Source organism: Callionymus lyra, chromosome 10 (genome assembly GCF_982586985.1).
Source record: "Callionymus lyra chromosome 10, fCalLyr1.hap1.1, whole genome shotgun sequence".
NCBI lineage: Eukaryota > Metazoa > Chordata > Actinopteri > Syngnathiformes > Callionymidae > Callionymus > Callionymus lyra.
This window is the reverse complement of record NC_141827.1, coordinates 23,432,028-23,457,678: the sequence shown is the minus strand read 5'-3', so window position 1 is coordinate 23,457,678 and position 25,651 is coordinate 23,432,028. Positions and strand designations below refer to the sequence as shown.

Below are 25,651 nucleotides of genomic sequence, written 5' to 3'. Positions count from 1 at the left end.
TAATAATGTTTAAAATGATTTGTCATTTTAGAAAATGAATTGAAAATAATTAACAATCTGGATCAATATCAAGAATAAAAATAGGAATTGCTGAAAACTAAAACAAACAAGCATTTTGATATTATGTTTTCTACCTTGGCTGATGAAACAATATGATATATTGATCTTTACCTTCCCTAAAGATGAACCAAACTATATCCGAGTGTTGATGGAGAATTATTGTCAAACAGAGTGAAGTTTCTTGCAAACACTTTTATTTCAACATTTCATTGACAGAAAGTCAAGACACATGACACAGAATCACTAGCGAGGGTTCACAGAACCCTTAATGGAAATACCGAGAACAGTGCTAGAAACACTTACAACTGTAAATAGGAATACATGTGACATTTACAAACCAGCTCTGTAAAAGTAGAAGTCAGTAGAGTTTTGGACCTTTTAGTTTGTACATGAGACGTGTGGGTGGATTGGTCGAGACAACCTGAGAAGTGTTGAGGTCTGATCCCTGCTGACCAAGTTGATACGTGTTCTCAATGGTGAGTGTGTTGGATTGTACTTGCATAACAGTGGAGAGGGCAGTGTCGTCTTAAATCCTGAGGGAAGTCGTAGGGAACGGTTTCAACAAATCTTCAGTTTTTTGCCGTGTGTGTGTGCTGGGTAAGAATCATGCAACTGGATCTAACGACAAGCGATGCCGATGCCGCTCGAGGACGTATGTACACTTCTCTGTACATTTTCATTCCCGACACCAATCCTAACATAACGTTGGTACCAGATGGCAGCGCCATCTTTAGCTCCTCCTCTCCGAGCAACAGCCCAAGAGACTGGCGGTCGACGCAACATGACATGTTTACACAGCAGTCCAAAGTGATATTCAGAGTGACAGCGAGCACAAAATTGCTCAGTAAACAGGACATCGAAATGTAGCGCATGGATTCATCATGCACTTTGTTGCTCTGGTGTCCTACATGAGGCTTATGGAAACCAATTGTGTTTTAATAAATTAACATTGAGCTTGCATATCGACTGAAGGTTGTTTCTTATCAACTGGTGTAGACTTTGCTGAATCTAGGAACGCTGGTGTAAAAAAGACGTATACAAAATGGAAACTGACAAGGCATTCTGTTTAAACTTGAATGTAAGTTTCATAATACAAATGGTTGAATATAACATTTAAAATGTTGAATTATTTTAAATTGAAATGGCATTCGTTTTTTTGTAATAGTTTATATTAAATACATAGTTTCCTATTATAACTCCAATTATTTAAATTATTATTTTTCTAAATTCAATATTTCTGTATAATTCGTAACCTATTAAATAAATAAATGTTGTTATAAAAATGATACAAGAGAATCTAGCTACATTAATGTAACTTTCAGCCAATCATCGTGTTAAATGTATAAATTGTTGAATTTAATTGTATAAAAGAAGAAGAACTGGACATGCCCTCAGTGTCATGTTCTGAAAACGGCTTTTCAAGATATCATTTAAATCTCTTTTCGGTTTTTATTGGCTACAAATCAAAGCTTGTAATGAAATATTGGCAAAAATGCAGAGATGAAAAATGTCATTTCCCTGTAGCGTTTACGATAAGGTAAACGAGTAACGAGTCTCATAGGTCAATGTCATTTAAGGAACCTTCTGAAGAGTTCCATGTGACTGTGACACAAAGTACCATTCCGGAGAAACCGTTCTCTCGTTCTTTTTTTACAAAGTAGTACAAAACTCACGGCATGAAAAAAGACTCATTCACAAACAAACAATCTCTGGCCTGCAGCCAAGTGGAAATCGTCAGTCGGATCTTTCTGACAAAGCGATGCCCTGAAACTCTGCCAGTCCTGCAGTTCATTTTTGGACGGGGCTTTATTGTCCCAACACTGGGCCTTGACTCAGTGGCTGTCAGACCCACACAGCTGTGTTGTAGTCAAACAAAGGTTGCCTCTTTTCCAAACTGGTTTCCGGCTGCCTCCTGTCTAGATAAATACCTTTGAATGGCTGTTGGTGGTAATGGTGAAAAGGTTGCTGGTGCTTCTCTGCCTCGGTGTTCGGACACTGCCTTGCCTTGTTCTGCTGCCCGTTTGCCCAAAAAGGCAGGTAGAAGCTACCCTTTGAACCTTTCTGAACTAGTTTCTTTGGCCTTTTGAAGAGGTCATTCTCAGTCTGCTCGGGTGCCATCCAGCCAGGGCGCTCCTTGAGCAACTTGTCCCGATCGGGGCGAACGCTGCGTAGGAACTTCTTAAATATGTTTGTTGTGAGTGAGAACTTCCTGCAAATCTCTTGCGAGCGGCTCAGTCGGAGTGGGTGAGCCGGACTGTCGTGTCCGTCCAGCATAGTCCTCTCATCTTTCCCCTCCCTCTTTTTCTCCTCTTCTATCTCCTCCCGTTCCACCTCAGGAAGGTCCAGCCAGTTGCCCACCAGATCGGCGAAGATGTTGTCCCCCAAAACCAGGGGTTGCCGGTTCCGACTTTGGCTCATAAGTGAAGAAGTCCAGTCGCTACCGTCATCTGCACTGTCCTGTGAGTAGTCGCTGTCCAACGAAGGGCCCTCTTTAGAGAGGCTGTACAGAATCCCCGGTAGGTCCATGACCTGTGCGTTCTGCTGAGGCTGAGGATGGGGCTCTGGTTGAGGGACTCCTACCACAGGTCCGTAAAAGTCAACCTGTGGGGCCAAGTATCCCGACCATCTCTTTGGAATCTCCTCCAGGTTACTCTCACTTCTGGCACTTCTTTCCAGTCCTACAAGGCTGGATGTTGAGGAGGAAGATGTTCCCAGGCTGCTTCTGCTCTGCGACCCATCGATCCCGCTGGTGGTCACTCTGCTCGCCATTGATCCTCTTGAGCTCGGCCTGGATTCTGCTGGCATGGCTGGATGTGAGCGAGAAATCTGCGCCGGTGCTGCTGACTCGCTGAGGCAAGCCTCTGACTTAGGAAGTCCGCGGTTGATCGGTCGACCTGAGATGTCGAGGTTATCGACGGCTGTCTGGACCTGAAGGAGTTTGAGTTCCTGCAGCGCTCCCATCATGGAGTTCATCTGAGCGTGGAGGCCATCACCGACTTCTTTCATCGACACCTGCGATGATGAGACGAAAGAGAGGAGGAGCAAGATTAAAGTATGCTTTGGATAAGTAAGTAAAGGTTATAAGGAGGCTTTGGGCTACAAAACCTGAAGTCAAATTAAGTTATTAAAAGTATTTGTATTAACCGGTTTGAGACTCGTAACACTGTATACAATAGTAAGTTAAACTTATAAGTAAATGATGGACAGCTTTGCCGCTTTTGTTTTTTTTTTAAAGCTCAGCACTTTTTTTAAACTGTGGTTCTAGTGACCTAGTTATGTCTGACAGTTTGTCGTCCCATATGGCATCCATCCACGAGATGATCCCCTCCCTGGCGGGTGCAAAACCAGACTCTCTCGCCCAACAATCATAGCCCTTCCTTCTTCGGTCTCTAGATCTTGACTCCGCCCTGCTCGCCCGCCTGTGTCACCTGACCTGGATGACGCGCCTCAGGTTCAAACTTTTGAATTTGAATCATCACAAGTGTCTCATATCTTCCGTTGAAACCAGTTAATCTTCTCTCTAGATTCATACTCTAGTCCTAATATCCCTGGGACGGTAATTAAAAAAATAATAAACCAACAAATAAACAGCTCTAACAACTTATCCCTGACAGCCAAATACAACAACATGAGGAACTCTAAAACAGACCTGACGGCAGAAATGAAACCCCAAAAACTCACCGTCTAGAAACACACAAGCAGAGACGTCCCTGTCTTTGTTATTGTCCTCACCTCTGTCAGCCCGTCACAGCTTCTCACCTTTCAAACTCGATCCGTCTCACTGCCTCTATATGTATCTCTCTCTCCAATGGGGGGGTAAGAACCCACCGCGCTCAACAACCAATCATAGGCCCAGTCTAGACTATAATCCCCACCGAATGGGTAGAGAGTGGGTTTTGGGGTCACCCAGGCGGAAGCTGAGTGACAATGAGACGAGCACAAGGGGGCGAGACGGAGAGGGGTGAGAGTCAGTTGGACGAGTGGGAAGGAAAAGGTGTGTGTCCGTGTAAGAAGGACACGGGGAGGAGGCGACCATATGTTCAGATGTCCAAGGGAAAACTGTCCATGACTTCAATTATGGATGACACTATGGGGGGGTCAATGTTTGTAACAACACCAGACTGTGATACTTGATCTTGGGGGAGCAGTGATTGTGTGTTGACCCCTGGGGTGGGAAAAAAAAGCTACGACACACAACTGACAGAAGTCAAGCTTAAAGAACAAAAGAGGGAGAAGAATTCACTAATAACTTCTGGGGGAAAAAAGCAAATGTGTATTTAAAGACTCTCGTGTACCTTCTGCTAATTGAACTAGTATGATAATATAATCAAAGATACTTTGTGGGTCTGGTCCCTTTTAAGATTTTGTCTTCTTCGATTTTAATCATTTTTCCAAAAGCCTTATTCATGGTTCAAGCTTGCCTATTAAAGTTGAATTTTGAGTTGTTTATTTAGTATTTATTTATTAGTTATTATATTAGTATATTAAAATTAAAACTTATGTTACATCCACTCTATTGATTAATTAAAAACGGCTTTAAAATCCTATTACTTTTTTTTATTAAAAAAACATAAATTGCCTAAATAAAAAACATTTGCTTTTTACATTTTTTAAAATAAATTCGACATTAGTTTTTGGGCTTTAAAACATTTGAATTCTGACATGACTTTATTGAAACACTATTAATTATTTCTCTCGAGGAATACCAGCAAATTTAAGTTATTAAACTTCTCACATTGACTTCACACAAAAAAGCAGAATAAATTATTTTTTTCATATATTTCAATTGACTCAAGACATAAATCAATTAAAATGCCGCCTTACGACTAACATTTCTAATTAAATATTTGTTTTTACTCTCTGTATCCTGAGTCTCTGAATGAAAAAAACACTATATTTCTCGTTTGCTTAAGTGTTTTTTATTTGTTTTTGTTTTTTTATCAGCAGACTTAAATAATCGTCAATATTACTAAGCTATCCTAGACAATGCCAACACTTTTACAGTATTAATAACATTAAATTATTTTTAATACTTTTCCAGTTCATCTTACATTTGCTACACGTATTAAATGAAAGGGAAAACATGCATCTGAACTTGTTACCGACCTGTAGTTGGAGCACTTAACCAGTCCCTGACATATGGCTGAATGAGTGCACAGGGCCGTGACTATTCCCTGAGATCACATAAAATGCACATCAACGCACATGCGAGGGAACAAAAGCCCGAGAGCTTCCTAAATGTGCGCTATAATTAGCTTAATGATGTTTTCTCTTGCCACACATATGGTGGTCTCCGTTTGAGGGGATTATCTCTCCACGTTTACAGATAATCACGGTTTTGGGTGCAATCACGTTCACATTAACTGAAATCCAGGACAAACATTTTTTTCTCGGAGACGACTTTATATCTGAACCCGTGGAATCCAAACCGCCTTTAGATTTTTAAAGAACCACACAAGCTTCAGAAACGGGCTGCACCTGTTTACACCAGCCGAGCCCAACCGCTAATTCAGACTGGCGTGCAAATATTTCTTTCATAATGTGCCAAACACAAGCGCTCCCCGCGGGTATTTAAAACACACAGTTGTTTACCAGAAAGTCTATTCTGGGGCAACATTAATAATTCATCTCACTAGCTGAGGAACAAACGTAACTCCATTATTCCACCTTAACTATGCCTACTAACCCTGGGCGGCTGACGTGTTTGGCTTCGTGGCCTGAATATGTCTTTAACCTTTACGGACCAAGACTTTTTTTTTTTAATGAACGACCCGGAGCACTGAGTTGTTGGGGGACAAGCCAAGGACTAATGCAAGCTCCATAGCTGGAGAAATCAACAGTGTTGAGTTACAGCTCATATTCCTTTTAAGTTAATAAACCGTGATGAGATCAACCCTGTTCTGATGAATCTTCTCACTGAGACGTTCTTTATGCGGTGGAAAACTGGGTCGTGTTCCTTGATTGATGAGGGAATCGGTCCGAGAATTTACGCTCTGAAGAAAGAGCAAGACCACTTGATCTAATTGGAAATGGGGTAGAAGAGTTTTTGACATTTCCAATAATCTACCGTAGCTACAAAATGGGCTGAATGTCCTGGAACTGTTTAGTGCAACAGCATAAAAGTTTTTACAATTGCTTTGGTTCAGAGCGAAGATTAACCTTCATCTATAAAGGTCCACTTGTCTACTAGAAGACTGAGTTCCAGGTTTACTTTTAACACCCTTAAAATGTTTCTACAGGAAAGACTGACATTGACTTTGACAAGTGTTTCTTCATGGCTTCATTCTAATTTCACTCATTTTCTCACTCACCCTCATGTTGATTTAGGATTGGGATTATTTCCAGAGTAATCTGTTTCTTTTTAGAATTATAGACAAAAATGTATGTTCATTATAATTTAGTGACTGGAGTTCAGTTGTCTTCATCTTCATATTGGTCCAAAAAATACACTTGAAACAACCAAATACCTCCATGCGGTTTGACCGTAACATCCATCTTGTATTGAAGGTGGCATTAGTAACTGTTCTGATACAAAAACTTAAATCTGTATTTATATTTCCAGCATGTTTATAGTGGAAGTTCCGAGTCCCTCAGCTCCTGCTTCAAGGTGATTCAGAATAATTCCTATTGTACAGGATTCAATACAAGAGGGATGTTAAAAAAAAAGTTATTTGGATGTTTTTAAGTCTTTTTTTTGGATGAAGATGAAGACAACTGAGCTTCTTTTTAAATTAAAACGAACAGACATTTTTGTCTATAACTCTAAATTGGAACTTCATACTCGACATGAGGGTGAGTAGAAACATTTTGGGTGAAGTTTGAGGTTATTGGTAAACATGCGCTCCTTCATTCATGCAACTATTGCTGACACTGACGTGGATTCTTAGTTCCGCAAATCCTTCAATAATTACTTTAAATGGTTTTAAACTAATGAATATTCCTTGTGATGTGCACAGAGATCGATGAGTATACATTTTGTTTGCTGTGCAGATCTAAATCTTAAGTGCGGCTTTTAGCTTCAGTGAAATCATTCAATATATGCCAGTGAATCAAAGTCCTGCGAGTATAAATAAATGAAAGCCACTCCTTGGCTGAGAAGTGTGTGGGACCAGCCCAGATTGGGGAGAGGAAAAAAAAAATTCCCTCTGCAAACACACTTGTCCAAACATGCCACGCATGAGTGAGCCACTCTCCCTCCACTACAAGTATGTGTTTGTAAACTTTAATTATTTGGTGATACGTGCACAGTAAACAGCTCTTTTTGAGTGAAAGTAAACTCTGTTTGTTTGTTACTGGATGCAGGGGGGAGGGGCTTATGAGGCCAAGGTCATTTCACCCAAAAAGGGGCTTCCTGTTCTGAAGACACTGTGCCCCGGGGTGCCTCACCCGCCCTCCTCCACCAATTAAAAATGAATGGTGGGCTGTGTGGGTCAAGGACAGAAGTCGGGCTCTGTCCGGGGGACACAGAGGGGATCTCTGTGTCTTCGCCGCTGGACTTCTGTTTACAACCCAGAGGTCAGCGTCAACAGGCCAATAAACCCTGGCGTCGTTCAGGGAGGGAAATAAATTGGTTTGGCAGTAACTGTGTCTCTGACGTGTCGCCTTGAATAGTGACTTGTTTTCTTTCGTCAGCTGAAGATAAACGTGTATTTTAGACTGAAATAGAAACCACCGTTTAATTCAGGCTCCTCTGACCCAGGGACTTTAAATCTTTACTAACGTCACAGGCGTACAGCATGGTTGGAATAGAAACACACTTTTTTTTTGTATTTAATGCCCCGAAAAAAACGTTTTGCTAAGCTATGGCAATATATCAGTGACATCATATTGAATGGTGAAAGTTAATTCAAATAAATTCAATAATTTAAAATGTTGCAACTTTGATTGTTTTTTAAGCATTAAATTATCCCCATTTTTTTAATAATTAAATTCCCTAATTTCTATATAAAAAGGTTTACATTGTTTTTATTAAATAATGTAATTCAAGAATTTGTCTTTTAAAATGTTGAATTTGTTTTCGTTTTTTAATAAAATAAAATACACATTTTTTTTGCACTTAGATTTTGATATTGTAAATTCCAATAATTCAAAAATAAAATGTATAAATTTAGTATTTTTTTTAAATTTTTACCCTTTTAAATTCAATATAAAAATCTTGGTAAAATAGATGGTGCCAACACCACTGAGCTTTTGTCTCTGGTGGCCTAGTGGTTGAGAGGTTTTACTCTTTATCAGGCTACTTATTATTATTATTTTTGCAATAAGCTGTTTGGCAAACATACGTCTTTGCTGTTTACAATTATTTCAGCAAATATTTCAACTTTTTTACTAACATATTATTTGATTAATGCTAATATCTAAATAAGCGTCAACAGTTAATCTAATACTCGTGTGAAACTATATCAATATTTTCATTAATTTATTTTATTCATTACTTTAAGTAAACTTTGCTAATTCAAGTCTCGTGAAGGATCGAGTGTTAGGGGATGCAACAAGTTTCACTAGTTTTTTCTTTTTTCTTTCTGCATTTCCTTTCAAAGGCCTGCCCCGACACGTCCTCTAGGTTAAGTCAGGGGTCTCCAAACCGGTCCTCAAAGGAGCATGTACAGTTTAACCAATGAGGTTTCAGCTTAAACAAGCAACACCAGACTGAAAATCAACTGAATGCACTTTGAAACTCCTACTTGGGTTAAAGGGGGTGCTCTTGATTGGTTGGAACAAAAACCTGCACCACCCTGGCCCTTTGAGGACCGGTTTGGAGACCCCTGCTTTAAGTCCTCTTCATGTCCTCGCTGACATCATCCATGAAGTTCATTGGTCGTCTCGTCTCGGCTTACCTTGTCCAACATGTCCATGTGTCTGACCCATCTGTCCTCCCTAACTTCTCCACATGAGCGGTCATGGACACACTTGTTGTCGTCACAACTGTAACACACCATCAAAGCAACACTTTCTGCTCTAGAAAAAAACGTCATCTGCCGTCATATTGTTACGCCGGATTGTGAAAGCTGCGGTAAGCCTCTATTAAATTGCCTTTTAAATTCATTCCCTCAGCGTGATTGAGTTTTTTTTTCTTTGTTCGCACAACATGATTGCTCGAGCAAATTAGTTCGTGTCGAGCAAATCCATCAATTTAAGACTGAATCCATCACCGTCTCTGTGACCCGCTGACCAGCATCCCCCCCCCAACGACCTTCTCAAAGACGTGCCCGGGTTAAACATCTTGTCTCCTGCTCGACCTCATTCACACCGACGGAGGATGATTATCATCTTTGGCTGATGACATTTGGAGCCGGTCTAAGACCCAATCTGTCCCCCCGCCCCCCTCAAACACTATCATGACTGGCTCAGCAGTTAATGTGTGTGTGGGCGGTGAAAGTGCACGCTCTGAGACGTGCGCAAGAATGACGTGGATTCCGCATCAAATCAATGGCAAGTGTGAACAGAAGTATTTAATTGACCTAATTTGCTTTGTGTGTTTGACTAACAAGCTTGTGTGTTTTCCTCAAGTGAATAAAGTCAGCTGTAGTTTGGTTAGTCAAAGTAATATTTTGATCGTCTGTTTGAGTAGACTTGCCCTAGTTTCGTTAAAAACGGCGCGTGCAAAAGTTAAACATAAAAATAAGTGATGTTGACTTCTTACAAAGTTTTACCTTACCTTACCTTACTTATGAAGTATTTTTTAAATTAATGTGTCTATTTTCCTTTTTTTTTAAAAAAGTTTATTTAATTCATTATTATTCATTTTAAACTTAATATCTTTTACAGTAGTTTTTTTTCGCATTGTTTTTATTATTTTAAACGCCTGTGATGTTTGTCTTACTATAATGTATATGTAGTATGTATGTTGTTTTTTTTGTAAACGGCTGTGACAAGTTAAATTTCCCAAAAATGGGAAGAATGAAGGTATAATAAATCACATCATAATTTCATGATTTAGAGTATTGTTTGGAACTAAACAGATGCTTAATTCAATAAGCAATGGTTATGTTTGTTGCTTTTTGGTTTTATAAAATAAATTGCAGACAAAAATCCTTTAACGTTTGTTAAATACGATGGACTCTTAGCCAATGAAATAATATATAAATATATAATTGGTAGTTGAATTAAATCATCAAAATTCACTATAACCAGATTAAAATATAGGCAAATCCTGAGGGTTGAACAAAATAACAAGAATAAAAAATGGTATAGCTACTAAGTCGAGCTAGCGGTTTGCTAACCATAGCACCTTCAGGAAGAAATACAAAACTTGTTTTTCCTCTGAATAAACATCATTTAACTGCCAATCCTTGAAACGATCTTAAGGGATAGAACGTCCAGCTAGCATAATAATCCTTAATTTTAGTTTGTATTTAAGATCATGGTAAAAAACACTGCCTTGTTGTATTAGCCTTTGCTAGCTACAACTATCTTAAACTGACTTTGATCCTCTGTGAACAATAAATAAGATTGAAATAGTCAAAAAAAGGATTTCTCTATTCAAACAATGAGTCTGAAATGTAATCACAATGTTTACAGACTGAAACCTCTCAGCTGCTATCGCAGACAAAATACAGTAGCCATGTGAGCTGCGGAACGCACACTTCAACTCAAACCTTTTGAGTTGTGTACAGTTTCTTAACCGCCGCGAGAGAACAAAGAAACGACAGACGGTTCATTGTTTGCCTCTCGTGTTCGCCTCGCTCACGTTTCACTGGATCACCTGCAGGGTGTCGGATGGCAAGGCAAACAGTCGTGTTTGATATGTGCCTTGGGCGTCTTCGTGATGAATGTGAGTGATTCATGTGAAACCACCTTCGCTTGAAGTTCGTGCGCGAGTGACGGCACTCTTGCAGGTGTGAGCCCACTTTGTGATGAGTCAAGGCTTTTGAATCTTCGGGTTTTGAGTGAGCAAAAGAAGAGGGCTTAGGTCTGTCTGTCCGTCCGAGTGAGTCAGTTTCGTGGCTGTGTCTGGAGGAGTCTTGTGAGGGGAAGAACTTCACAGAAAACCGGACTGCTTTCTTCCCAACGTGGAAAAAAATCTGTGAGGCTCTAGTGTCACTTCAGTTTGCTCAGCAGTTAGATCGACCCCCAGGGTCACAGTGGAACATTTGACCTTTGAACCGGCATGTTCTGACACTATACCCCACACAGGCAACCAGGGTACAAACCACCTCTGACACCAAAACCTGACACGGTCTGATTTTTTTTCCTGTATATTAGAGAAAAAACCTGTTTTTGTTTTTTTTGTACCATTGCCACAAGGTATTTACCAAGTTTTCAAGGAATGCAACAACGGACTTTTCAGAGTTAACGCTCCAATACTTTAGTCCTTGACCTAGTTCTTCAGAACACAATAAAAATATTTCTTTAAAACTATATTATAATACAAATTTATGGATAAAGTTATAATTTGTGAATGGTGTATTTTTTTCCAAAGGGTGTAAATTGAAAACATTAATACAATTTTTTTCTAATGTCTGACAAAGAAAGACGTTGGTGCTAATAATTATTAACAGATTGAGATTATTGAATTAAACTAACAATGATAGGTTAGTGCACATGGTGTCTATTTGAGTGTAAAGCTAGATGTTCAGGGTTTTTTTTTAAACTTTTTTAACTTTTTGTTTGGGTTTTATTTTTATTTTATTTTTTTCGTCGATTTGGAAAACCAGTTTTTTATTACTGTCACAAGGTAATCACTGGGTTCGGTGATTTTGTGTGGGGAAGAAGTTCATGGCAATAAAACGTTTTTAAAAACAACAACTTGACTGTTCATTTTCAGAGTCAACACCCCAACACTCCTTAATCTAGTTCTTACTTTACTGCACAGTTTTCAACTTCATCAGATGAAAATGGGAATATCTTGTGAAAAGGGTCTAAATCTACAAGGGAGGTTTCTCGCTTTTGGGTTTGCTTCACAAAGAATACTCACAAACGTTGATATTGGCATTAATTGCATTTGTTTTGAGATTTTGAAGTAGCAATGCTAGTTTAGCAATTTGGTTCATGTTTTTAAAATAGATTGTTTTTTCAATTTTTATTCATACATTTTCATGGTCTGACGGTGTTGTCTGTTTTTTAGTAGGACATCGTCAATTAAGTTCACTTCTACTATTTTGTTTGGCCTCAAAGTAACTGAAAACCAATTGAAACCTCACTTGTGATAATAAGAGATTATCTTTATGTTATTTTTTGTTGGTTGTTTCTCAGTTGATTCCTGGGTGTAGGGTTCAAAACGTTGCTCAAAATAAACTTGAAAAGATACTATGTCCAGCTTGTGTTACCAAACATGTTAGCAACATTTGTCAACACCTTTTTTTTCAACACTATCAATTTTTACCTTTTGTTGCACTTTCTGCAGTAGGTATGACTCACAGTTTTTCATGAAATAAATCTAAAATTTAAATACTGGTGAACTTTAAAACCAGGAATATCTGAAACAACATTGAAATAGTTAGCATCCAGTTACCATTGTAGCTAACGCTTCACTGTATATGGTGAAGCGGCATGTTGGATAAAACAACAATGAATGTACAGAAGAGTAGATCTCTATGAAAATATATCAGTTCCATCAGAATATTGAAAGGTTAAATATATAAAACATTTGTTTTTAAAAAAAAAAAAGCAATTAAATTCTTAAATGGCAACAACAAAGTTGGGAATGTTGAAAATGTTAAAAGATGAATAGAAGGCACTGATAACCCTCCATAGATCCTGCATTTGGCCACAGTCAGACAGAGACCACACTGGCAAAAGGTGACTTGTGTCCTGGACGACAGATTGCGTCCCAACTGTCCCGCAGACCCGGCGTCTGCCTCTCCTTCATGAAAAGCATCTGCTCCCTCGTCTTCTGCTTGATTCTCCGACATATTTTCTATTATGTCTCTCATCACAGCGTGTCCTTTTGGCGTCCACTCTCTTCATCTCAAGTGCCAACTCACAAGAAGCTACTTCAACAACGATCGTCTTCGCATAACCACGATTTCATGTGCGGCCAAATCTTTGTAGTGCGAGCCTCTTTGAGACGAAGGTGAAGAAAAGAATGCACGTCGATTTGGGCCATTATAATGTGAATAAATCATCTCAGCAAATATCTTTTAATAACCCATTTTAAAAACTACTTTGTTAATTGTTGTTGTTGCAGGAAACCCCTTAATCCGTTTAAATATAATATAATGATGCTAAACATCATCAAGTTGAAACTGGTACAGTAGTGTTCTCCATCTGAAACCTTCTGATGGATGAAACGGGTATTATGTGTGTCTTTTGAAGCCTCCTGCCTGCCTGGGATTCATTTTTGTACGACTAAAAGGCTGGGATGAGGTTCTTTAAGTTAACTTTCAAATAGCTTTAGATGGGAGCTAATGAGACATTGAAGCCCAGTGAGTTGTGTTGGGTTTTGATGAAAAAAAGGAAACTGACCAGAAAACGTTCCTTCTACATGATCATGTGCTTATGTTCGACCAATCAAACGTATTGATAGACACCCTTGGTTTATACAGTTGTCTAGTTATTCTGCAAATCAACACCAGAAATGGATCGTGTTGTGTCTCGAGTGTAAAAAATAGAAACCGAAACGTTGTGTAACATTGAGAACTTAAAGGCTAAAACCCGCCTTTAAATAGCATTGTTGTGCTCATGGCTATGTTCAAGAAACTGTATTATTTAGTATGATTGTTGTAAAATTGTACAGTGAAAATTTTTGTCTTCCTCTTCTTGTCTTGGAACAAGACAACTTTTGGGTCATGAGACAGACTGGCGTCCTGTCCAGGGTGTCCCCTGCCTCTCGCCCTATGATACTGGGATAGGCTCCAGTCTCCCCGCGACCCTGACCCCGGGGATAAAGCGGTAGACGATGAATGAATGAATGAATGAATGAATGAATGAATGAACTTTTGGGTCATGTGACTCTTGATTCTTGTGTAGATTTTTAGGTATTTACTTTTCTTATCCCCCCCCCCCCCTAATGGTCTTGCATTGGCTGAAGTCTGTCCCAGCTACTTGGGGCAGCATGAGCAGGCAGGTGACATATAGCTGACATATATATATATATATATACACACACACTGATTCCTACGACTATTTAGCGCCATTTAATCTCTGAATGTGTTTGGATTGTGGGAGGAAATCTGAGTGAAGCAAAACCCATGCAAGAGCCAGTAAGATTTCATTTCATTCATTCATTTTATGAATCCTGTTTGTAAATAAAATATCAATTTGGAGAGCAAATAAAAATTTGATAGACCTTGAATGTTGTTTAAATTACAATGGAGTTAACAATATCTCCATGTTCAGTTTTAAGAAATACATTAAAGAGATACACGTGAGTAAATCGGTCTATAAATAAGGCGCTATAAGGAGTGAAACATCTGTCCCAGATGTGACCCGGGTTGCGTGCACGACTCCAGGTCTGATCCGACTCTGCCTTATACGACACATGGATCACACATGGATCTTTAAATGAAAACCGAGCCTTCGTTTGGAATATTGAAGGTGAGGATACGCAAAAAGTATCGCAAAAAAAAACAAAACACACAGACATGCACGCGCATGTATAACAATTCAAATTGATTTAAGAATAAAATAACTACATACCAGCTCCTGTTTGAGTCGTCTCAGGCATGAGTCCATGTTTCTGTTGTCGTGTTTACGAAGCTGGTGACTCATTTTTGAATCTTCAAGTCTGTTGTTTTGTGATCAAGAATACTTTCAGATGAAGCTCCAGTCGATCATGACTGTGAGTCTGAGTGAAGTGAGGGAATCCTGCCCAGAAGTCCGAGCGAACTCAGCACAAATAATTCCGGAGACAGAAATGAAGCTGCATTGGATCGGATGGTAATGTGGTCTGTTCTGCTGCTGCTGGAGGTGCGAGTGGATCTTCTCTCCCTCTCTCTCTCTCTCTTTCTCTCTCATTCTCTCTCTTTCTCTCGCTCTCTCTCTCTCCCTCCGAGTCTCTCCCTCTCTCCTCATATTCACGTTTTTTTATTTCTATGAGTGTCTCTGTGATGCATCGATGAGGTAATGTCTAGAATCTCCCAATACACATGACATTTTTATGAATCCAGTTTTTTTTCTCGACTGGAATAAAACTGCAGATAGTACAGTTGTATTTTTAAAAATCATTTTTACAAATTGTAATAATGTCCAACGACGTATCAACATGATTTGACAAAACTATTTATATTATATTATAATTTATGTTTAATTTATTATTCTTATTATATAAACTTATTTTGACTATTGTCTCATATGAAATTAACTTTTTTTTAAATGTTATTGACAAAACTAAACTTTCTGTTTTTTTTTTCTCTTCTTAAAAACCTTAATTTAAAAAAAATGTGTCCCTTACATATTACAATTAAATATACCGATATCCTATATATTGAAGTCGATAATATCACTGGATTATATGTTTAAATTGATACAATACATACAAATACAAACTCTCCGAAACTCATATTATAGTTTTAAGAGGCTGAGGTAATAGTAGAAGTCGTAGTAGAGGAATAATACATTATCAGCAGTTTGCAATTGAACTGAACTTCTAATCCTTCAGGCTGGATCAACCAGGTCCCCTTTATTTTTTCAAATCCCCACGATTACAGATTTCCTCTTTCCCTAAATATTGACGAATTTTTTTTTTTTTCAAACCATTCAGTAAATCTTCCTCCAGTGGCTTGATGGACATCAGTCACAGTCTCAGCTGGCATCAGTTTCTAGCAGTGGGGGGATGTTGGAGTAGGATGTGTGTCAGAAAAAGAAAGCCGACTATGTGATGCAATGGCTTCTATAGAAACACTTCCTGCGGTCTACAGGAAACACCTGAGCTTTTGTTTTGTGACCCAGATATAACGCATCATCAGTGTGGCCAGAAGTGTTCCGTGTCAAAGTTCAGACGTCCGTCTCTTCTCGTAGTTGACCTCAGTTTAAGTATTCTTCTCGTCCTAGATCATGTTTGAAGTCAAAAGATATCAAGACGACGTTGAATATAAAAGTGAGTGATAAATGCTGACTTTTGCACGAGACAAACACCGACACGACAAACACTGCAAGAGTTTGTTTGGAAGCATTAAATCAATAAGCCTTCAGGACAAACTTATTTTTTAAATATCTGGGTCATTTTAACCACAAGTTCTTGCTAAACAAGAGTTCAAGTTGGTTGCTCAATACTTTATTTTTCCATGATGTTAAATCTTGTGTCATCTCAGCGTTATGGCGACCCCAAAAACAAATGTAGTTGTTTTACCCCTTGTGTTGCTGTTGGGTCAAGGAGAACGACCCCCCTGGCTTCCAGGAATACACATACAACGGTTCAAAAAAGCTTCCAGTCTCTTCGGAAAAAAGTTGCATGTTGTGGTGATCAAGAACTCTGATTTGGGCCATCAGCAATTCGGTAATATTTGATTTAAAAAAAAACTATTTTAACAATAGAATATAGAATAGAATTGAAATTCATCCTTAGAGTTCCTGCTCCTAAGACAACCATGGTTTTCAACAATGAAAGCTTTAATAATTAATGAGTAATTCATCTAATGCTAATGCTAATGCCTTGAGAAATACTGGACCATTTTGTGGTTTTTAACCCGTTTGCATGAATGTTTCCAGTAACTACTACACTTCACGGTTACTGGTGGCCAAATCATCCTATTGACAAATTGATCGATGACCTCAAACTGTTTGACACTTAAGTTGATGAACAGCTTCTCCTTTTCTCCGATCAAACCTGATTTTCTGAGACTCCTGTGTTTGTTTGGTGGTGTCTTGAGCTTTTAAGTATATATTTTATTGAGTATTGTTTTGATTGTTTAACCGCTTTGTGACCCTGGTCTAGAAAAGCGCTCTGGAAATATAAATTACTTACTTATGTGTATGTCATTAGTAGGCCACTCTGTTGGGAACACATCTAAAGCTACTGTGAATAAAAACAATTACGATTGAAAAACTTTTCCAATGATTTGCTTGTAATCACTGGACAAGCTTTTATCTCAAAGTAAATATTTTAATAGGATATTTAAAGCTAACAATACCTTTATTTGAACTACTTCCCTCTACAGTTTCTGCACTTGAACCTGCGTCTAGATATTTTAGATTCCACTTCTGTGCCGCGTTTCTGTCTTGACATCAATATCATCTGGAAGGTTGAATGTCAAGGTTCATTTCTTTGATTTATAGCACATGGATGAACTAAATATACAGAGCAGGAAAAAGACCGAGCCTGGATTATGGTTGTTCGTGGTAACTTCAGAAGAATCTGGACTATGTTAACCAGCAACTAGAAATAAATATTAGTCAAGATAAATGGCAACATGCTCTATAGAAATGTGTAAATATATATTTTAAATCATTTTTTAATCTTCTGTGATGAGACAAAATGTTGGACCAACACAAATGTGAACGTGACTATGACTGCAGCTGCTTTTGTGTGTGTGTGTGTGTGGGGGTGTGTGTGTGTGTGTGTGTGTGTGTGAGTGTGTGTGTGTGTGTGTGTGTGTGTGGGGGGTGGGGGGGGGGGGGGGGGTGTGTGTGTGTGTGTGTGTGTGTGTGTGTGTGTGTGTGTGTGTCAGTTGCAGCCTCACACAGGATGAGCAACTGTCTCACAATCAGACAGAAGCTGTTATTATCTTCTTCTGTGACTCACTGTTGCTGTTTTGATCACAGAGAAAACCAACCAACGCACCTCAGATTACTCTCGATTAATCCGCACGATTCATGACATCATGTTCAGTGACGGAATTGACGACGTTACATTTGCACTGTCAGTGTGTTGCGTGTAAACAGAAACAGTCTCATCTTACAGAAACATAAAAAACAAACACAACTATGTGGTTAAAGTTTTGCCCTATGGTAATAAAACTAATTAAGCCATCATGTGTTTATGTGGTATATCTTTATACATTTAAATAAACGTTTAAATAACACCAAAGAGTACAAATAATGAATTAATTAATAATTAAAATCGTATATTTTATATGACTAGAATTACGTTTGTAAACAACTACAATTATTTTGTATTTATAGTTCAAGTTTGTAAAACAGTTATAAAATGTTCCTTATCATGAATGAATGACAAAATAATAAAAGGAAAAGATTTGGAAAACAACACAAGAATAAACATAAACAAATTCTTTTTTTTTAAAGGTAAAATTATACATTTTACTTAATTATTTTTTAAATGAAAGCGCTATCAAAATTAAAGTTCAAATATGCAATACTATGAAGCGACCTTTTGAATATATTTATGTATGCTGCCCTGAGGATGTCAGGTTAAAAAAGGTTAGTATATTCGTGTAGAAGCTGTGTGTCAGCTTACAAGCCATTTAAGTTTGCATTTATTTGTAAAATATTTTCAAACCTCTTTATTTTTTTCGTCTATTTGCATTTACTTCTTGCAAACATATTTGGAATAAAACGGTATGGCTTTGATTTTATTTTTTCTTAAAAAGCAAAAGGCGTTTAAAATATTCGGGGGAAAAAAACAAACTTTTTTTTGCGACTCGTTTTTGCATTTATATTTATGATGGCATTATAAATATTACGAAACGTGATTTCTTGTATATTTTCTCGATCAAATGTAGGCTTGGTTTCTTTTGACGTCACGGCCCCTCACAACAGTATGAAACGTGGCCCCTAAGGAAATAAATGTCCCACCCTGAGCTTGTCTATTGGTCAATTATAGTTGATGCAATACTGCTATCTAGTGGTAATTAAACGTCACTGCAGGCTAGTGAAGACTTCTACTGTACACGAAAGTAAATATCTTCTGTTCGAAACGGGTTCTCATGTTTTAAAGATGATTTTTCCTTTTCTGAAAAAGGACCCTGTGTTTTTAATCCTGCGTTTGATAAGAAACAGATATGCATCAGCCAGCCTTAACATTATGACCACATGTCTTAGGGCCCTTTTCTCATCGCTATTATAACACTTTGTTCGTCATTATGTAAATACTGCCACCTGGTGACAAAAAAACCGCGCAATCACTACCTGACAGTGAGGGGGCGCTATTGAGTAAATCAGCTCTCAAGTTGCACACAAGTTGTTAGGTTTTATTTTTTTACTGCTCTCCAGTTTTGTAACAAATTCAACAGAAACATATTTTCAAAACACTTTGACAACACAATGGACACAAAAGTTGCCAAAGCGTTGTCGGGATGATCTTCATTCACAAACAGTGAAATGAAATAAACAACACAACTACATATATGGGTTTTTATTTAGCAGCATGTGTAGTAACACAATTTGGCACAAACACTTTCACCTCTGGTAAAAATGCACAAAGACACTGATACACATTTCATAAATGGCAGTTTCATCATAAAAACGACAACAGAAAGCTCCAGTAAGTCGCTGTTATGGAGATTTTTCAAAAAATGAGTTTGGTTTCATGAATAGAAAGATGTTAGTTACTCTTATGTATTGTGTTCTTTGTAATGTAGCCAAACTGAATGCAAGTTGTAGGACACAAAATAAACTTTTTTAAAAGCATTTTCTCTTTCAGGCTTTTGAAACATTTTGACTCTTTTTACCACCCAACCCCCTGTAATGTCAGCTCTCTTTAAGTCACACCATGATGCTGGAGACACCATGGACTTTTTTGCCTCATTTTTTAAATCACATTTGAATCATTATCTCCATGCCAAATGAGAATAAAACTGTCCTGAATAAAGACAACAATTACCTCCCCCAAGGAGCATGTGGGATTATATTACTTCATCTGTTTGTGAAATAACTACAAAAATATCTAAACATAAATACAGAATACTACAATTTTCAGGAAATATTAATAATGGGACAAGGGGTGGAGTTTTTGTCAAGTTTTTATCCACTTGTATGGCTGCTAACTGCTGCTGCTCACCATCAGTATTCTGTAAGAATGAGGGAAAAATAGTAACATACTGTAACAACTTGTTTTGTTAACAATTTGTAAGGGCTGCTTAACTAGAGTTGTAACAAGAATACTGATATAATGACTCAATTGTTGTATCAAGAAAGCTGTTTTTCCTCTTCTTAATTCATTTGAGTGAATTGATGTCCTTGGCAGAGGTATCCCCTTTCTCAGTGCTTTTGTTTGTCAATGCTATACATATTTATTTAAACTATATAATTAATTATTTCTTCGTGGAGAAACTGGATTTATATTGTCTTAAGTTTATGGATTCAGTTTTGCTTCAGATTGCTCCGAAGAAATCCGTGTCATATATGGGTCAAAGTTCAATTTATAGATCAGGGGTAATATTGGTTTCACAGCAACTGATGAGTCGATATTCATGTGTTAAAATAAGTCATCCATACACTTACTTTTGGCAAAATAAATGGAAATAAAATGAATAAAACGTTTGAGTTTTTTTGGCGACAAAAGAGTACAAGAACTTTTTTTTATCCCAGTTTCATGAACATTTGAACACTAAAAAAACGAAACAACCCAAAGTTGATATCTTTTCCGCCTCAAAAGCAACGTTTCAAATGCTGCTGTGGAGAAAAGAAAGCTGCTATTTTGTTGTTAAAAGCTTCCAACAAAGAACACTTAACACAAACAGGACCAAACAAATTCAAGTAAACACATTAATCACTGTTTTTTTTTCTCTCTTTTGTTATAAACACAGTTTCTAAACGACACTCCCGGAGTCCCTCGTGTCTTCATCTTGAATCACAGAGCTGAAACTTTGACGACGTTGATTCCGGTGGTCGTGGTGGGAATGCCGGGGCGCGGGGGGGCCCTGCGGTGCGGGGGCCCGTGGTGGCCGTCGGGCATCAGAGCCGGGGGCGTCGGCAGGCTGATGATGGCCGTGGTGATCTGACCGCCTTTGCAGTTGATCCTGCAGCCGTCTTCTAATTTGAGGTTGAGATTGGAGCGACTGTAGAGGCAGACAACACGTTTTTCAAGTCAACATTTTGCTCCTGGACAACTTCTGACAATATCCCTTAATGTCTCAGACAAAAATGTAAACTTTTATTTAAGATTCAAAACTCCATAATCTCCCATAAACCCTGACGACTTGCGTGTTACCTGCTGCTGTGCGGCTGCATGTGGACGGTGCTGAGCTCCTGCAGGGGCCCGTGATAGCTGGAGATTGGGATCACGGGGCCCAAACTGGCGTTGGGAAGATGGGAGTTCCTCCGTTTGGCCCGCCGGCCGCAGCAGGTCCCCGGCGGGCTCTCGTTGCTGGAGACGGAGGCCGAACGAAAACTCTGCAGAGCCGCTTCCAGACAGTTCCGGTCGTACATCTGCTCGTCCACAAACTGATGAGCCTGCAGAGAAACGTGAAGAAGAAATGTGAGCACGAGAGAGAGATGATGTTGGCAGAGAAGTCACCAGGAATGAAACATAGATCGCAGAGTCAATCCTGTGATGTGCAGATGAACTTCCTGCCTGAATGATTCAAGTAACACAATCGATTCAACATTAATATCAACAGAAATACAAAGTAATGTTTGCATACAAAGAAAAGTGTATCCAAATGAATGAAGACAAAATGCACTGTCCACACACACACACACAGATATGCGTGCACACACACCCACACAGTGGGACACAAAATATACACAAACTGAGACACACAGAAAAAAACACCAGCAGACACACAAACACATAAACTGCCATGCACAAACACTGAGACATGCATAGAAAACACATGCACATTAACAGTACAAATAGAACACATATAGGCACACACATACACACCCATACTGGGACGCACACAGACACAAACATAAAGACACACAGGGACTCATACATATAGACACACAAGCACACACCTACACTGTAAGAGACAAAACATACAAAGTGAGACATACAGAGACACACACACACATGTATGCACACACACACACACACACACACACACACAAACACACGCACACACATACAGTCACACACGTACACACACATAGACACACACATATACTCACACACGCACACACACATAGTCACACACATATAGTCACACACACACACGCACACACACACATAGTCACACACATATAGTCACACACACACACATAGTCGCACAAATATAGTCATACACACATGCACACACATATAGTCACACACACACACACGCACACACACACAGTCACACAAAGACACACACACACATATAGTCACACAAGCACACACACATAGACACACACATATAGTCACACACACACACGCACACACACATATAGTCATACACACACACGCACACACACACACATAGTCACACACATATAGTCACACACACACGCACACACACACACACATAGACACACATATAGTCACACACGCACACACACACGAACACACACACACACGCACACACACACATAGACACACACATATAGTCACACACACACATAGACAACCATGCATATGCACACCCACGTACAGAACACAGCTACACAAACATGAACACCTACACTTTGACACACACAGAGACACCACACATGCATGCAATGTACACTGAGATGCACGTGCACAAAAGCACCTACAAGCTTAGAGACAACACACACACACACACACACACACACACACACACACACACACACACACACACACACACACACACACACACACACACACACACACACACACACACACACACACACACACACACACACACACACACACACACACACACACACACACACACACACACACACACACACACACACACACACACACACACAACCACACAGACACACACAGTGAGGTTTACATGTTTGGACTCACAGTAGTTTTCTCCAGACAGTACAGCAGGTGGTGATGTTGGCTCTCCAGCAGAGAAGAGGTTTTCGGACGCTTCGTCTCGTCCTCTGCGCCCTGAACACACAAAGAAGGCTTAATACAAATCTGTCACAGTTTATCTTCTCTTGAACACATTATAGGATCTTCAGGTTTCTATTTAGAGGCCATTTAGTATGTTAGAGCGGATACAAGGCAATAAAGTAGTTAACAGTCGCTTGTTGTCAAGCGAAACAGCTGTGACAGCAGTGGGGGTTAGAGGCCATACAGGTCAATAAAATAATCAATAATCCATCATTTCAATAAAGATGTTCAACAAAAAAAAGTAAAAAATAATAATTTATAACAACATAACCCCCTTGGCAGGGGTAATATAGATCTTAAAATATAATTTATTATGATTATCTTAATTGTATTATTGGTACAAAACACTTTAAAGTTGCCTCTTAGTTCCTGAGGTTGATTTATCCTCACACTATTACTACTGTGTCGTCTGGATTTATCTCTCATGTCCAGCAAGGACAGAATTAAGTGAATTTCTCTGATCCGTGTTCCAATATTGACCAGGCAACAGCATCACACTCTGCTGAGTTATTGATATTCCCATTTTCTGCAGGATGATGAGAGCAGATCTGAAATGGTTCACACCAAGTCTGGTGAAAGAGAAATAGAAATGCTAATATTGAGCGGTAAATATTTTCAAGGATCTTCAAAACAGAGTCTTAAATAAAGCTGAAAAATTGTTTAAAAAAGAAATTGATTCTCACGGCGAAAACACTCAAAAGATGGAGCCCAAGGTCTCTTATTCACATTCACAACACAGACAACACAGCAATAGATGGCCAGCGGGAAACAGCAGCTCCCTGATGTTCCGAGTATTTCTCCGTCCAATCTTTGAAGAGATAAAGATATTTATCCGCCTTCCAAGTTCAAGAGCTTTTAAGAAAGGTGTTGATATACGTTTCGCTTTGTCTGTCAGGAATGTAGGTTAGAACAGATCACAAAACAAGTAAGAATCATTTTTTCCCTTTTTTTTTGTTATTTTAATGGTGTGACAACAGTTTTATCCAGATACAAAAAAGAAGCCAGAGATGCATCATGCATGTTCTTTAAAAGCTTCATCTTGGATTGTGTTTTTCCTTTTTATTTTAACAATGACAAAAATGATTTGCCTTCTCTAACCCACGCAGCAAGTGAGATCAGATCCAGCTTTCAGACAAAAGCCAAATATTGTGAATAATAAAAATACCAGAATGTTAATAAGATAATTTGACATATTCATTTTTTAAATTTGATTTTCTATGTTCTATTTGAATATATTCTTTTCGGTGCTAGAACACAGGCCTGATACATATTCTCAAGTAACGTCTAGTATTAATGCTTTTTTTTTTTTTAAAGTACATTACTATTAATTTACAGTGACGATACTTTGTTGTCATATTCTACAACAGTGATCGATTTCGAAAAAGTTTAGCCGAAGGGTTTGATTAAAAGCATCTTAGATGGAAAGGTCCTCAGTCTAAATCTTACGCAGTGAAGAGAGAGCTGAGCCAAAAGGCAAAGCCCTTCATCTACCAGTTGATCTAGTTTCCTATATTCACAAGCTGTATTGACCAAAAGAACAAGATCTTGGATATACACTGCTGAAATGACATTCGATTGAAGGGTGGCAGGACTTCCTTAGAACGAGGGTACGGAACTTGATCATATGGTTGAGATTAAAAGTTAAATTGGTGCTTTTTCCATGTGTTTGTGTCTTCTTGTCTGGACTATTGCAACAGTTCGTTTTCATGTCTTACCAAGAAGGAGCTGTCTCGCCTGCAGTTGATTCAGAACTCTGCAGCGAGAATCCTGATCTGCTCTAGTAGAATAACTTACATTTCTCCGATCTTTAAAACTCTTCACTGGCTGCCTTTTCTTTCAGTACAACTTTAAAATTCTGGTTCTTACTCTCAGAACTATTCATGGTCAGACTCCTCCTTACATCAGTGATCTGATCCAGCCTTACACCCCAGCTCGGGCTCTGAGGTCTGTGAATCAGAATCTACTGATGGTTCCTCGCAAGAAAAACCATTTAATGTGGCTAAGGTGTCCCAGATACTTTCCTTGTTGAGGTACTTTGAGCATGTTCAATTGGGAAGCTGGACCATGATTGACCATGGAGAGCCAACAAGAAAAGGCATAACTCAAAGTAAAACTGTTTTTAAACCCTTTCTAATCGAGGGACATTTCAGGTGTCTTTTTAGGTTGTCCTGGATACTTCAGCTTGAAGTACTTTAAACATGTTTGACTGGGAGGAGCCCCTATATACAAAGTATTTTTTTGGTTATTTTCCAAAATACAAAGTCTGAGAAAACCAGATACTGTTTCTTCGGCATATTTTCTTCTAGTATGCCTCCCTTGTGACTACTACTGGAGCTAATCAGAGAAACTAAAATAGAATAACAAAAACCTCTAAAAGGATGAAGCGTAAAAAGAAGAAACAAGTGAAATAAAATCCCGCTATTTAATCCCAATCCAGCATTTAAGAAAGCCGGTCATTTAATCTGGCGTCTCCCGCCCCGGCCTGTCTGCGCTCAGTGACTGGCAGCCGTGACACCGCTGTAATTCGATGCACCAGGACTCATCACAGACACGGCAGGCGTGATACCGGTCTGGGTCCTCGTGCAGATGGCATTTATATGATAATGCTGACCACTTCTACAACCCTGTGGGCTTTTACTGGGGACTCGACGAGATCCAAATGGATTTTAGTTACCACCTGCAGGGATCACTGGGAGCAGGAGGGATGGACTGAATAAGAAGGATATAGGCAATTTGCTTGTGCATTTCACAAACATCTTTTTTCCATTCAGATGAAAGAAATGGATAAAAAAGGCTGGAAAA

General features: G+C 38.8%; 2 protein-coding genes across 3 annotated transcripts in view; both read right to left on the bottom strand.

Annotated features, from left to right (window-relative positions):
* Positions 1–237: 237 nt before the first annotated feature.
* On the bottom strand, positions 238–14,878 carry inka2 (inka box actin regulator 2). The gene is made up of 2 exons (XM_087801548.1): positions 14,641–14,878; positions 238–3,072 (listed from the first exon to the last, which is right to left on the bottom strand). The coding sequence occupies exons 1-2, from the start codon at positions 14,710–14,712 to the stop codon at positions 1,903–1,905; spliced, it is 1,242 nt and encodes a 413-aa protein (XP_087657674.1). The 5' UTR covers positions 14,713–14,878; the 3' UTR covers positions 238–1,902.
* Positions 14,879–19,072: 4,194 nt separating this feature from the next.
* Positions 19,073–25,651, bottom strand: part of LOC148070994 (A-type voltage-gated potassium channel KCND3-like) — a 65,217-nt gene continuing 58,638 nt past the window's right edge. For both annotated transcript variants that reach the window (XM_087801457.1, XM_087801458.1), the window contains exons 5-7: positions 22,754–22,843; positions 21,050–21,291; positions 19,073–20,897 (exon numbers count right to left, since the gene is read on the bottom strand). In XM_087801457.1, the coding sequence (XP_087657583.1) occupies positions 20,690–20,897; positions 21,050–21,291; positions 22,754–22,843 (540 nt within the window). In that variant the 3' untranslated portion in view covers positions 19,073–20,689. The remainder of the gene's footprint in view (positions 20,898–21,049; positions 21,292–22,753; positions 22,844–25,651) is intronic.